At 43.3% G+C, this 15,707-nt stretch overlaps 1 protein-coding gene across 1 annotated transcript in view; it reads right to left on the reverse strand.

The window, feature by feature from the left end:
* SLC22A16 (solute carrier family 22 member 16) overlaps positions 1 to 15,227 on the reverse strand; it is a 44,877-nt gene extending 29,650 nt beyond the window's left edge. The window contains exon 1 of the mRNA XM_069488337.1: positions 15,172 to 15,227. Within this exon, the coding sequence (XP_069344438.1) occupies positions 15,172 to 15,221 (50 nt within the window). The 5' untranslated portion in view covers positions 15,222 to 15,227. The remainder of the gene's footprint in view (positions 1 to 15,171) is intronic.
* Between the last annotated feature and the right edge of the window lie 480 nt (positions 15,228 to 15,707).

Below are 15,707 nucleotides of genomic sequence, written 5' to 3' on the forward strand. Positions count from 1 at the left end.
TAACAAATCTGAACAGGATCTAGTTTGAGGCTCTAAGAATGATAAGACATCAGTTTTGAAAAGAGCCCCTTTCAGAGCTATATGAATTCCACTAAAATTGAAGCAAGAACAAAACATCAAATTCATGATGAAACTTGGGTGGAAGAATGGTGAAATCATTGATGCTTTATGAAAAGTTTATGGGGATAGTGCCCCAAAGAAATCAGCAATTTACAAATGGATAAATTGTTTTAAGACAGGAAGAGGTGATGTTGAAGATGAAGCCTGTAACAGCAGACCATCCACATCAATTTATGAGGGAAAAAATTCATCTTGTTTGTATCCTAATTGAAGAGGACAATTAACAGCAGAAACAGTAGCCAGCACCACAGGCATCTCAATTGGTCCAGCTTACACAATTCTGACTGAAAAATTAAAGTTGAGCAAACTTTCCATTTGATGGGTGCCAAAACCATCACGCTCAGATCAGCAGCAGACAAGAGCAGAGCTTTCAATGGAAATTTTAAATAAGTGGAATTAAGATCCTGAAGCATTTCTGGAAAGAACTGTAACAGGAGATGAAACAAGGTTTTACCAGTGAGATTCTGAAGACAAGGCACAGTCAAAGCAATAGCCACCAAGAGTTGGAAGTGGTCCAGGCAAAGCCCAAGTGCACTGGTCAAGAGCAAAGGTCATGGCAACAATTTTGGGGGTATGCTCAAAGCATTTTTGCTTGTTGACTTTCTGAAGGGCCAAAGAACGATATCTTGTTCTTGTAATCTGCCTATTACAAGAACATTTTGAGAAACTTATCCAAAGCTTTAGAGGAAAAACTCCAAGGAAAGCTTCACCAGAGAGTTCTTCTCCCCCATGAAAACACTCCTGCTCATTCCTCTCATCAAACAAGGGCAATTTTTTTTTTTTTTTTTTTTTTTTTTGAGACAGAGTCTCACTCTGTTGCCCAGGCTAGAGTGAGTGCCGTGGCATCAGCCTAGCTCACAGCAACCTCAAACTCCTGAGCTCAAGGGATCCTCCTGTCTCAGCCTCCCGAGTAGCTGGGACTACAGGCATGCGCCACCATGCCCGGCTAATTTTTTCTATATATATTTTTTTTTTAGCTGTCCATATAATTTCTTTCTATTTTTAGTAGAGATGAGGTCTCGCTCTTGCTCAGGCTGGTCTCGAACTCCTGAGCTCCAACGATCCGCCCACCTCGGCCTCCCAGAGTGCTAGGATTACAGGCGTGAGCCACCGCGCCCGGCCTAAACAAGGGCAATTTTGCAAGAGTTTCAATGGCAAATCATTTGGCATTCACCTTACAGCCCTGATTTGGCTCCTTCTGACTTCTTTTTCTTCCTAATATGCTTCCTTATAGTCCAACTTCTTATATGCCTGTTATATTTCCCTAATAAGATTGTAAGCAGGTCAGGTGCAATGGATGATGCCTGTAATCCCACACACTGGGAGGCTGAGTTGGGAGGATTGCTTGAGGCCAAGAGTTTGAGACCAGCCTGGGCAAATGAGCGAGACCCCCATCTCTACAAGAAGTTAAAAAAATTAGACAGGAATGGTGGCCTGTGCCTGTAGTATCAGCTACTAGGGAGGCTGAGGCAGGAGGATCTCTTGAGCCCATGAGTCCAAGCTGCAATGAGATATGATCCTGCCACTGTATTCCAGCCTAAGTAACAGAGCAAGACCCTGTCTCTAAAATAATAATAATTTTCAAAAGATTATAAGCCCCTAAGGACAGTGACAACTTTGTATTTCCAATACTACTATAGTGTTCTATCTTTAGTTATGAACTAGATAAATAAATTGTGGTGACAACAAAAACATCTGTAAGAAGCACCCATTTTTCTTCAGTAAATAATGTAAAAAGACTACATTGACATGGTTAAATTCCCAGGACCCTCAGTTCTTTAGGGATGGACTAAATGGTTGGTATCTTGACCTTGATGGAGCTTATAATGAGGACTAGTGTTTATATTTTTTATTTTTATCTTTTAATCCAATTTTTCCAGGAACTTTTTGAAGTCCCCTCATACGCCAATTCATGGGCTATGGCCAATCCTTTGGCTGAATAACCAAAGACTTGGAAGGAACATGATTAGAAAACTGATGACAGAAATTTGAGGAAGAGGTATATGGATAGAACTCTCTGAATAGGCAAAAATTAAGATATTTGTATTCCATGTGAATGTGCAGCAAAGGGTGACCTCAGCAGATGAGGATTTTAATAATCAAGTGTATAAGACGACCCTTTCTGTGGTTACCAGTTAGCCTCTTCCCCAAACACCCCTGTGAACTGGAAGTTAAGACCACCACTAGGCCACTCTGGGCTCCTCATGCCTCTGAAGGCAAAGAGTTATAATGTTGGCTGGGGCAACTGATCCAGATTACCCAGGGAAAACTGGACTACTACTGTACAATTCTGGCAAAGAAGAGTATGTCTGGAATATAGGAGATTCCTCAAGGCTTCTCTTAGTGTTACCAGGCCTTATGATTAAGGTCAATGAAAAACTACAACAACCCAATCCAGGCAGGACTATTAATGGTCTAGACTCTTCAGGAATTAAGGTTTGGATCATAAAGAACCATGACCAACCTGAGGTGCTTGCTGGAGGCAAAGGGAATTCAAAATGGGTAGTAGAAGAAGGTAATTATAAATACCAGCTATGACCACATGACCAGTTACATAAACAAGTACTATAATTGTCCTATTTCCTCCTTATTTTGTTATGAATATGATTGTGTGTACATATACTGTATATATGTATGTGTGTGTGTGTGTGTGTATCAGGCACTGTTGTAAGTACTTTACGTATATTATATTTAATTGTCACAACTATGAGATTTGCACTATTCTCAGTACTATTTTACAGATAAAGAGACAGAGACTGAGTGATGTTAAGAAAGTTGCCAACAGTCACCTAACTAGTACAAGCATATCTCAGATATATTGAGGGTTCAGTAGTGGACTACCACAATAAAGAGAATATCATAATAAAGCAAGTCACTTAATTTTTTTGGTTTTCCAGTGCATATAAAAGTTATGTTTACACTATACTGTGGTCTACGAAATGTGCATTAGCATTATGTCTAAAAAATGTATATTTTAGATATACATTTAGCAATATCTTATTGCTAAAAAAAATACGAATCATCTGAACCTTCAGCGAGTAGTAATCTTTTTGCTGGTAGATGGTTTTGCCTCAATATTGACGGCTGCTGACTGATTCAGGTGGTGGTTGCTGAAGGATGGGGTGGCAATTTCTTAAAATAAGACTATAATGAAGTTTGCCACATTGATTGACTCTTCCGTTCACCAAAGATGCCTCTGGAGCATGCGACGCTATTTGATAGCATTTAACCCACAGTAGAACTTGTTTCAAAATTAGAGTTAACCCTCCCAAACTCTGCCACTGCTTTGTGAACTCAGTTTATGTAATATTCTAAATTCTTTGTTTTCATTTCAACAATGTTCACAATATCTTCACCAGGAGTAGATTCCATCTTAAGAAATCACTTTCTTTGCTCATCCCGAAGAAGCAACTTTATCCCATTAAAGTTTTATTGTGAGATTGTGGCAATTCCATCACATCTTCAGGCTCTACTTCTAATTCTAGTTCTCTTGCTATTCCCACCATATCTACAGTTACTTCCTCCACTGAAGTCTTGAACCCCTCAAAGTCATCCATGAAGGCTGGAATCAACTTCTTCCATATTACTGTTAAGTTGATGTTTTGATCTCCTCCCATGAATCACAAATGTTTGTAATGGAATCTAAAATGGTGAATATTTTCCAGAAGGTTTTCAATTTACTTTGTCCAGATCCAACAGAGGAATCATTATCTAAGGAAGCTATAGCCTTACAAATGTCTTTCTTAAATAATAAGATTTGGAAATCAAAATTACTCCTTATCCATGGGCTACAGAATGGATATTGTGTTAGCTGGCACAAAAACAACATTAATCTCCTTGCACATCTCCATCGGAGCTCTTGGGTGACCACATACATTGTTAATGAGCATTAATTTTTTGAAAGGAATCTCTTTTCTGAGCAGTCGATCTCAACAGCAGGCTTAAAATATTCAGCAAAACTATCCTGTCAACAGATGTACTGCCATCCATGCTTTGTTGTTTCATTTATAGAAGAACACAGGCAGTGTAGATTAACACAATTCTTAAGGACCCTAGGATTTTCAGAATGGAGCTTGTGGGACTGAAGTTGCCCCGTTCATGGTAACTGCCCTAGACAGTGTACTATTTTTATCTTTTATGCCATATTTTTACTGTACCTTTTCTATGTCTAGATGTGTAGGATTGTGTAAGTACACTCTGTGATGTTCATACAATGATGAAATTGCCTAATGACACATTTCTCAGAATGCATCCCCATTGTTAAGTGATGCATGACTGTATTAAGCAAATATCTTTGTTTTCTTTCCTCTCTATTCCCTTACCATCTAACGTAAGATATATTGACTTTATATCAGTATTTAAGTATTGTTAATTTTACATCATAATATTTAAGTGAATATCAGGAGAAGAGTAAACATCACTCAAGGACTTTACCTCCTCTTCTAGGGAAGGGATTAGTGTGTTTTTGGTGGTATGCAGGATAGTTATATCATGCAGGAATCATGTCTTTTTTATTAATATTGTCTTTATTTGGAGATTAATTATGGTTTAAGGAGATGCCTTGGAATTCTAATTACTATCTGCAGATATTCCCCCTCTCTGGAAGTAGAGTTTAATTCCCACAATTTACTCCTTGAGAGTGGGCTAGACTTAGTGACTCGTTTCCAATGAATAGAGTAGAAAAAGGGGAAAAATGGTAACCTTACAGTAGGGAAACTGGCAAACACTAACTTCACCAAGTGATGGAGGTGAGCACCCTCAGTGATGCTGCGTGGACATGGGTACCCCTCCTATGATATAATGAGACGTGCACTTCACCTCTGTGGTTTTCCTTCCAAAAACCATAATCCAACTTTAATTATGAAAAATGAAATAGATAAAACAGATTGGGAGTCATTCTACAGGTTGCCTGGCCAATATACCTAAAGCCTGTCGAGGTCATAAAAAACATAGAATGACTGAGAAACTGCCACGGACCAGAGGAGACTGGGGTAACATGACAACTAAGTGTTCTCTGGATTGGATCCTGGAACAGAAGAGGGACATTTTTGGAAAAACTAGTGAAATTCAAAGTGTTAGTTCGTTAATAGTAATGTACTAATATCAATTTCTTCATTTTGACAAATATGTCACAGTAGTGTATAATACAATGTTAACAATGAGGGAAACTGGGTGAGGGGCACCTGGGAACTCTCTGTACTATCTTCGTAACTTTTCCGTAAATCTAAAATTATCCAAAGCTAAAAAGTTTATTTAAAATTCTAAAAAATAAATGTAAGGTCTCCACATTTACAGTCTCAAACAAACAGTGACATATTTTCTGAAGTAACTCATAAGGACAACTGAGCCCACAGGACAGCCAGCAGGCAGAACAGATAAAAAACATAGACTATGCTACCAAAACGCAAACCCCTGGAATTAAGAGTCAGAGCAGCTCTTTGAGCAAGTGACTTAATTATTTAGACTGGAAACAGAATCAGTTCAGACAATGACCAACATGACTACAAAACCATTATCACAGGAATTAGAAAATAGGTTCTGTCAGATCAAACTGAACCCAAATTGCACCGTTGACACGAGATCTTCACTGCTCTCCTGCTTCACAGACAGGCCCCCCACTGGGTCCTTATGCCCCCTACTAGAAGGTGCCTCTGACCACCCTGTAGCTCAGTGGTTCTCACACGTTTTGGTCTCAGGGGGCTTTATATTCTTGCAAATTTGAGGACCCCAAAGGGCCTTTCTTTATGTGGGTCATATCTATCACTATTTATATCTTAGAAATTAAAATGGAGAAATTTAAAAATATTGAGAAATCCACTATTTAAATACAACAATAATAAACCCACTGCATGTTAACATTAAATAACATACACCTATAGTTTTCAAACCAAAGTGAAACAAAATTAGTGAGAAGAATGGCACTGTTTCCCATGTACTACCTGGATTAATAGAAGGCTGCTGGTTTCTCACATCTGTGTCCACATTCAATCTGACGCATTACTACATGTTTTCTAGCCTCTGGAAACCCCACTGTCCTTTCATGAGAGAATGAGAGTAAAAAAAAAAGCAGCTAATATCTTAGTATTAATAGTACTAGGAAAATAGTTTTGGCCTTGTGGACCCCAGAGACCTGCCGTCCAGCCTGCTCCTACTCCTCCCGCTCCACTCCTTTTCCCTCCACCAAACGCCTCCTCTCAGCCCCTCTATCCTTCATGGCCTGCGGCTCTCAGTCCCATCTTTTCTACTTGCTTCCCCTTTCCCATTCTCACTCATTTACACATTTTTTTCTCCCCGTTTTCCTTCTCTTCTATGACCACAAGACGCAACTGAAGTTCCATTCTGTTATTTATGTTGACTTTTTTTAAAAGAACACCAGGTGAATGTTTTCTATTTCTCTGCCAAACCAATAACAACAAAAAAGTCCCCCAAAAATGTTGGCTTCAAGTCCCATCAGGGTGGTGTCAGGGTTGATTTTTTTAGAGATGCTGCCCCAGTTCTTTGGCTCCTGGCCTGAAGGAATTACAAGCCGGGCAGTGTGACGGAGTGATGACAGACACCAGCACTTCCACACAAGCAGCTTTTAGTGCAGGCCTGTCAGCATAGGATAGAAAGCAAAAGTACGTTTCCTGAGGGGAAATGGGTCTATCTCCATGAGTAGAGAAGACACTGGGGTCTTAACACACTTCTACTTTTATGTCTACACTTTATGATATGCTAAATGGTGGGTGGAATATTCATTACTTTCCTGGGAAAAGGGTGAAGAGTTCTTAGAACTAAGGGCACTCCCCAACTTTATCCTTATAGGGTAACTTCCAGGGGTTGTCATGGTATTTGTAAACTGTCATGGCGCTAGTGGGTGTGATTTTTATCATGTTAATCTATGTTAATGAGAAAAAAGTCACCTTTGGACATGAGCTCCTAGGTTTTGCTCATGCTGCTGACCGGGAAAAGTCCCTAACTGCAAATTCCTGCCATTGTGGGTTAGGTTCTAAATGCTCATTGGTCTCCTCCTTTGTGCCCCCCTCCTCTTTTCCTGTGGTTAACGCTGCCCACCTACACCTGCCCTAACAGTTAGCAATTGTGGTTCAGTCACTTTAGCATCTCCTGCAGCACCAGCGGATGTAGAACGTGTGTGTATACACACACACACACACACACACACACGGCATATAATGCTAAATTCACATATTATGCATACTGAAATATAAACTTCCAAATGTATATATTTACTTCTACACATGCATTTATACATAAAATGGGTGTTTTTTATGGCACTCCAAAGGATCATCTTTGTCCTCCTCTGGGGGAACACAGCCCACTTTGGAGATTATCTCAAGTGACAATGCTAGGCAAAGTCACAGAAGTGGTGCTGTAAAGTTATCAACCTAGTTTACTCCCCAGGTCCGTACAGATAACTGCCAGGCTGGTATGTGGTCACCATTCCTCACTTCTTGTAGAACTTCATACAGAGAAATAATAAGTAAAATGGAATCAATTTCAAGAGTGGTGTCTATCAGGACATTGCAGGCTGCTCACGTTGGCCACAGTTTCAAAGTTGAACTCTATATCTGGCACTTCCCCTGGTTGCTAGTCCAGAGAAGAAAAAACGCTCAGGCAGAAAGTAAATAGCTTCCTTCTAGCTACACAATGAGAGGGAGAACACACAAATTACTATTCTGAGTCTGTTTGTGATGAGCAGCCAAGAGAAAAGCTTGGAGCCTTGATGCTTGAGTCCTTGGGGCTAATGGCAGCTAGCTCTGTTTTTCCAGAAAAGGTGCCCCTGCCAGAAGAAAAATGATCAGAAATCAGCCTCAGTCCATCCATACAGAAGGGCTAGGCAGGACAGCAGACTGAGAAGGCAGGCCTGTGTTGCTGTGGCTCAAAAGACCCCAGGGGTTAAGATCACGGCTTGAAAGAGTGGTGCTGACACCTCACACCTGCAGGCCAGAGCCACGAGCACCGGCTGCCATGTCACTGTGGAGGCTCTAGGTCTCCGTGCTCCTCGGGTCCCATGGGGTGAGCACCTGGCATGGCTGGTTGGGTCACCTGCCCCCAGGCAACAGGCTTGCCCATTCAGGAGGTGTTTCTTCCTTTCCTGGCATTTGTTCAAGGAGTATTTTCCAGCCTGGAGGAATAATTGCTAGCAAGAATCTCTGATAGAGATTCCTCGACCCCACAATTCCATCCAAACAATTCTGCTTCTATCTTGCAGACTTTAGCTGGGCCTTGTCTTATACAGTGGAGGTCATTTCTCCCCTCTCCCACTCCATTTACACCTGTTGCCTGTGCTGTATGTAACAGCTTATTCAGCACTGTCTGGGTCACTGTTCCTATTCTACTAATACCTTACGTTTGACCGTACTTTAAAGTTAAAACACTTTCACTCTCATTATCCCATTTAATCAATTCAACATACTTCAAAGTTTGTGGGCTAGCTGAACTTTACTGACCAAAAAAAATCTTTGCTTAGCAAATCACTGATATAAGCAAAGTGGAAAGCTAATCTTCCTTAAGAAAACAGTTCATATTTACCAATTTTTTGTAAAATCAAGCACCTAACTGTCTATACTTTGCTATAAGATATTAGACTAATGGGCATTGCTATCTCCCCTCAATAATAATAAAACTTGAGTTCCCTAAAAGTAATCAGTAGTCAACATCATAAAGATATGAACTCTCCCAAAGTTAACTTATAAATTTAATTTGCAGCACTGTCTATAACTGCAAAACACAAGAAACGTAAATGTCTGTCAGCAAGAGATTGGTTAAAGAAATTACGGTAGAAGTACAAATACTGCCTGGGAGATGCCAGCGGGAAAGAGCAGCATGGAGTTTTTCACTGAAAGAGAACCCTTGTGGTCTAAAACAGATTGAGAGTCGCCCTGTCCAGATCATTGCAGTGTGGTTTGTGGTGAACTAAACGCTGTGGCAATAAAGGCCTTGGGTGTCAAGTCCTCTTGAAACCAAATCCCGTGTGGGGGCTTAAGCGGCATCCTGTAATAACAATGTCATATGACTAGGACTAGAAATGTAATATAAATACATATGACACATATATTTATAATTCTTTGACTCCAATCGTCAAAGTTCAACTCAGCAAACTACCACACAGCCCCTGCAAACAGCAGATGTGTTTTGCTTGTGTAAAGTTGACCAGGAGCATTTGGGTTTGTTGCCTAACCATCTCATCACCTGGAACAGCCCCATCACTGAAAAGTTCACATTCTGCATTCTGACTGTGACCTTCCACCCTCTTACTTCCCCTGTCCTTCCCACTGACCCCATTGCCGGCACCACTCAGGTGTCCAATCTTTGGATCCTACCAGCTTCTCTAGTTTATTGCTGCCTTCCTGGCCTCGGTTCCTTCCCCAGCCAGCTGACCCCCACAGTTATCACTAGAACTATTCTCTCTCACATATGCACACACACACAAACACACCAACACAGCACCCAGCCTGGCAGGCCTCTGAAGCTAGGATTTGCCTTTTCTGCCTCACCCCTAGTGATTGTGATTCAGGAAGTCTAAGTGGGGTCTAGGACTCTACAAATCTAAAAAGCTTCCTAGGAGATCCTGGTATGAATGGAAACATTGCTCAAGGAAATCTAGTTCTCTCATTAAACTATATACTGATATAAGCTTTGACATTCAAAATATTTAATAATTGTTGTGGAGCAACTGGAACTCTCATTAACAGCTTGTGAGGGTGTCATTTGTTATAACTCCTTTGCAAAACTGCCTGCTAGCTTCCTGGTAGCTGACCACATGCACACCCTGGGACATCTCTTAGGTCTATACCCAACAAAATGCATTAACAAGTACAATTCTATAACGACATTTAGGTCAATAACAGATCCAACATACAATGGTGGTCCCATAAGATTATAATACTGGGCCAGGTGCAGTGGCTCACACCTGTAATCCTAGCACTTTGGGAAGCTGAGACGGGAGGATCACTTGAGGCCATAAGTTCCAGACCAGTCTGAGCAGCATAGTGAGACCCCGTCTCTACAAAAAATTTAAAAATTAGCTGGATGTGGTAGTACATGCCTGTAGTCCCAGACACTCAGAGAGGCTGAGTCAGGAAGCTCACTTGAATCCAGGAGCTAGGGGCTGCAGTGAACTATGATGACACCACTGCACTCCAGCCTGGGTGACAGAGCAAGACACTGTCTCAAAAAAAAATTGTAATACTGTATTTTACCAAACATTTTCTATGTTTAGATACACACATACTTACCATTGTGTTCCTGTTGCCTACAGTATTGAGTACAGTAGCATGCGGTACAGGTTTGTAGCCCAGAAGCAATAGGCTGTACCACATAGCCTATAGGTGTGTAGTGGGCTATGCCATCTAGGTTTGTGCAAATACACTCTATGATGTTCACACAACAAAATTGCCTAACGAGCATTTCTCAGAAATATCCCTGTTGTTAAGCAATGTATAACTGTACCTCAAAAGGCATATGCAAGAAAGATAATTCATAATAAGCCCAACCAGGGGGCAGTCTAAATGTCTATTGACAGTAAATAAATAAACTGCAGAATATTCATGCCATGAAATACCACACAATAAAAAAATCAACAAATTACTATGACATATAATATGAGTGAATCTTACAAACACAATGTCAAACAAAAGAAGCCAGACAAAGAGTACGTGCTTTTTTACTCCATTTATATAAAGCTTAGAATCAGGCAAAACTAATGTTTGGTTAGATATAAGGACAGTAGTGAGTTTGGGAGCGGGGAGGGGAAGAAGGCTTGAGAAGAGATGATCTAGGTGGTGATAACATGAGTGTGTTCACTTTATGATGATTCATCACGTTGCAAGTTATGGTGCACAATTTTCTGTATATATGTAATATATCAACTTAAAAGCTTTCTATCTGCAAGGCCCAGGGAGAGGGAAAAGTATTCAGCAACGTCCCTGCTGAGACAGGGTTGGAACAGGTGACAAGGCAAGCCAAATCTGTCCATAAGGTGCCTGCCAGTCAGATTTCAGCCCTGGATGGCCACTGATCCATATTGATAAGGAGGCACCTTTCCTGAGCAACATTTATCCAACTATCTCTTGGATGTCTTGACCTGCAATTCCCACAAAGAATTCAAGTTAAATGAGTTTCAAACTGAACTCAGAATCTAAGCTCCAAGCCTGTCCCACCTGGAATGTAATTTTCTGAGTTTAGGACACCATCATCCACACAAACCAGAATCTGGGGCTTGAGACATGGCGTGGGGTGGGAAAGGAGCTTGGGGCCCCTCCCATTTCTCCTTCATGCCTTCGGGCCAGGCAGCCCATCAATGCCACTTGTTAAAGCTAGCCAGTCTTCCCAGCCCACACTACCACTTCCTTGGTCCAGACCCCCATCACCTCTCTCCTGGGCTCTTACCTAGGTCTTCATAGGCTTTCTGCCCCACCTCCTGCCCCTCCAATGCACCCTCTGCTCTGCAAAATGATCTTCCTAAGGCCCAAACTCTATAGCATGACATACAAAAGTACTCAGGGGATGATCATAAGCTTACCTCCTGCCTCCCCTCTCTCACCCTCATACTTTATACCACAGAAATAATAAACCACTAAGTGGCACCCGAATAAGCCATGCTAATTCACATAAATATGCTTTCTATGTGCCAGAAACGTCCTAAGCACTCCTTCAGCTGAAACTTCCCCTTCCCTGTTGCAAGGATAACCTCTTGATAAAACAAAACCCTACTTCCTTAGGCACCTAGCATTCTAACATATCACTCTCTCCTTTACAAATATTGTTGTTACTCATAGGCATCATCCCTGTACCCACTAGGGCCCCTCCAGGACAACAGACGTATAGACACAGCACACTGTTATGTCCACGCTAATGGAAAAAGAATCACACAGACACAATAGCAAAAAAAAATCCCAGAGGTGAAGAAAAGCAAAGATGACCAGAACTCCCAGGAAATGGGCCCATGCAGTCTGGGTGACAGGTTAAGAAGACTGCCTTCAGTCCTAGATTTATATCATCCTCTATAAGCCGAATAATTAGTGGAGCTCACCGTGGTTAAGAGCATGAACTCTGGAGCCAGACTGTCAAGGCCCAAATCTTGGCTCTATCATTTACCACCTGGGACCCTAAGCAAGATCCTTACCCTTTCTATGCCTCAGTTTCCTCATCTGATCAATGGGCTGTTGTGGGAATGAAGTGAGTTAATACATGGAAAGCACTATGGAGTATAATAGGTGCATATAAGTGATAGCTGTCATGATATTCCTAAGCTGAATTCAAAAAAGAAGAGCCAAAAAGGCTTTATACATTGAAAAAAAAAAAAAAAAAAACTACCTTCATCACTAGATGTGGGTCAGCCACAGGCTCCACATTCCAAAAATTTTAAACCGTCTCTCTCCTTATCTGAAGACAATTAACTCAGAGATCCAGGTTCTTATACTCTCCCAACACAGAAGCCTGAATCTCAGTTTCCTCAATTTCTTCTCACACGGGGCTTAAGCTATGAAGTCTATGGAACTTCAATATGTTTTTATGTGCTAGAAGGGTCCTAAGAACTCCTTCAATTCAAACTTCCTTATCCCTGTTGCAAGGATAACCTCTTAAAAAAACCAAGCCCTACTCCCTTAGGCACCTAGCATTCTAACATATCACTCTCTCCTTTACAAAGATTATAAAGTCCTGGAATGGTTTTTTAATTCTTCTCAGGTATCCTGCTTTCTCCTTTTAAAGTGATTAGAATCGTGCTTCCTTACTGTAAAAATGACTCAGTGAGACATGAGAAGAAATCGGGGTTCTCTACTTAACACTTGCACTAAGTTTCCTTAAGAGAAGACTAAATAATCACACACAATAACCTCCTTTTATATTTACAAACCATAAAGAGACCAATTAGAGCAAATATCGGAGCGAAAATGGGGTACCATGTTACAGTCACATTGTTTTCACCTTCTGCTGTAAGCACTGGTTATTTAGCCTTTTCCCTCCTGCGACTGCTTTCGTAAGTCAACCCTGCCCACCAATGTGGGGACTCAGGTAACATTAATAGCCATGACTTATTGAGAACTTACTGAATAATAAGACTCTTGCATATGTTATTGTGCCCAGCTAAGAAATGTCTCCCAAAATCCATTCACCCCTTCCTCCACCATGGTAAGCTATGTCTGACCATGTGGGTTAGCAGCTACCCCAGACAACAGAGAGTCCCAGGCTGTGGATGGCAAAGCTGCCCCACCTGCCTGGGTCCCTGGATGACCCCATGGAACAGATCCTTCCCTGGACAGTTACTGGAGAGGGACAAACATTGGATTGAGTGATCTCTTTGATATGGCACCTTAGCCAAACACCAACTAATATAATTACCTAAGTTAACCTCTAAAACATAGGAGTAAGGTCTTTAGTACCTCCTACCTCATAGAGTTACTGTGAGGATGAGAAACTGCATGTGGAGTCCTCATATAAACATTTTCACTACTATTATTTGTAAATATTTGTAGAACTTTTAGTCCCATTTTACAGATGAGAAAGTAGTAAACAAAATGCTCAAGACCATATAGTTAACCTCAATATGTGACAGAGCCAGAATAGGACATCCACCCTCCAAGCTGATCTTTTAATCCCCATGCTATTCTGCTTCCAGGATAAAATGAGATAGATAATACATAAAAGGCCTGGCCAAGTCCTGGGGCTGTCACCTAACTGTGCTCAGGAGAGCATCATGGTTAAGAGTATGGGCTATGGAGGTGATGGACATCCAGTGGCATTCAATTCCGCCCTGCTGTTACTAGATTTGTGACTTAGGCAGAAGCCCTGGTCTCATCTGTAAAATGAGGGTGATACAATCAATCTCATAGGGCTGTAGAGAAGACTAAAGGAGATAACACGTCCCAAGAGCTTATGACAGAGCCAGGCACAACTCAGCCTTCAATAATGCAGGTAGCTGGAGGAAGCAGGGGAGAACTGGAAACTCCTGCCCTCCTCCCTCCGCCCCGTGCTTCCTTTCTGCAGACGCTGGGAATCACAACCGACATGCACCACTCTCCCGCCTTAAGAACAGCACCACATCACCTCTTCACTAAGCCAGGGAGGGAGGTAAGGCAGGAATTATTATGGTTCCCATTTTATGGATGGTAAACTGAGACACAAAGCATCCCTGGAATCACTTTAGAAGTAAGTGGCAGACCAGGATTCAGACGTAGCTCCAAATCTCTGGCCATCATATTGTATGGCCCCATACCCAGCTGCCTCTGCTCTCAAAACTGAGGAGCGTTTGAGTCTTAAATGAATGAATGAACAATTGTTTAAAAGATTTTTTAATCAATTTAACAAATGAAAAGAGGGTGTACAAAGATTAAACCTAGGTTCCACCATGCTGTGGCTGTGGGTTCTTGGCCCTACCAGCCTCAGTTTCTCAATCACTAAAATAAGGATTCGAACACCTCTTTTGCAGGAGTCCTGTGGACATCAAATGAAGACCTGTGCGTTAGCACCCGGCATAGCGCACCGGGCACATACTAGGTTTCTATAAACTGGAACAAACTCTAACGCTTGTCCCGGGGAATACGGGTCAGGCACAGAGGAGACCCTACATCGCGGGGCGGGGCGGGGCAGCGCTTGCCCGGGGAAGTGAAAGAGGAGACGGTTTGGCGGAGAAGTGAAAAAGGAGACTGTGGAGAAACATGTGGCTAGGAACAGGCACTCGTGTGACCGGCCGGGCCCCTCTAGCAGAGCCACCTGATTCGGGCTCCCTGGGAGAGCGCGCCCTAGGTCCTCCACCCGCCCCTCAGCAGGCGCGCCTGGAGGGCCCCCGCACCCACCGCGCCCCAAGCGAGTCCCAGCGCCTCTTAGCTCGCGATGGGGAAGGTCCCGCCGCCAGAGTCCGAGAGGACAAGCCCAGCTCCGGGCCAGGCGCCTGGACACAGGTCTCCCGACTTCCCTGGGGAAGTATTGAGTGGAGTTTCAGGATCGCGAGGGCAGCGCGAGAACCCCACGGCAACGGAAAGAAACAGATCCCACCGGCGCCTCCATCCGCGTGGCTCCTGCTCACCCTCCCCGCCCCCAGCTCCCTACCTGCCGAAGTGCCCCACGTGGTCAAAAATCAGCTCGAAGTTGTACGCCATGGTGCGGCGGTGCACTAGGCGCCGAGTTCGCCGAGCGCCGGGGGCGGTGGGCAGAGCGCCCGCCCCGCCCCGCCCTGCGCAGAGGGCGCCGGGGCCGCTTCGAACCACCCCGCCTGGCCAGCGGCGCCCCGGGGTGGCCGCCCGCCGGCCCGGGCTTCCTGCGTCCCCGCGCGTCTAAGGACTCGGGCAGAGCGCGGGGCCAGAATCTGTTCCTCCTCCCTCCGATGCTCAGTCCCTCTGTCTCCCCAGGCATCTTTGTCTTCTCCCCGTTGCCGCGGCCTGTTCCCTAGCGCGCTGTGGTCCCCAGAGCCTGCTGTCGCACGCGTGCCCTTGTGCCCACCTCCGCCGCTTACCCCGCCCTCCTTGCTGCCCCATCTGACCCCTGGAACGGTGTCCGCGCGGTCGCCACACTCGAGGGAAGCCCCAGCGCCTCGGGAAAGGTTGTCACGCGACAGTTAGAGGCATGGCTGGGTCTTAGGGTCACAA

This window comes from Eulemur rufifrons, chromosome 15, assembly GCF_041146395.1.
Source record: "Eulemur rufifrons isolate Redbay chromosome 15, OSU_ERuf_1, whole genome shotgun sequence".
NCBI classification, from domain to species: domain Eukaryota; kingdom Metazoa; phylum Chordata; class Mammalia; order Primates; family Lemuridae; genus Eulemur; species Eulemur rufifrons.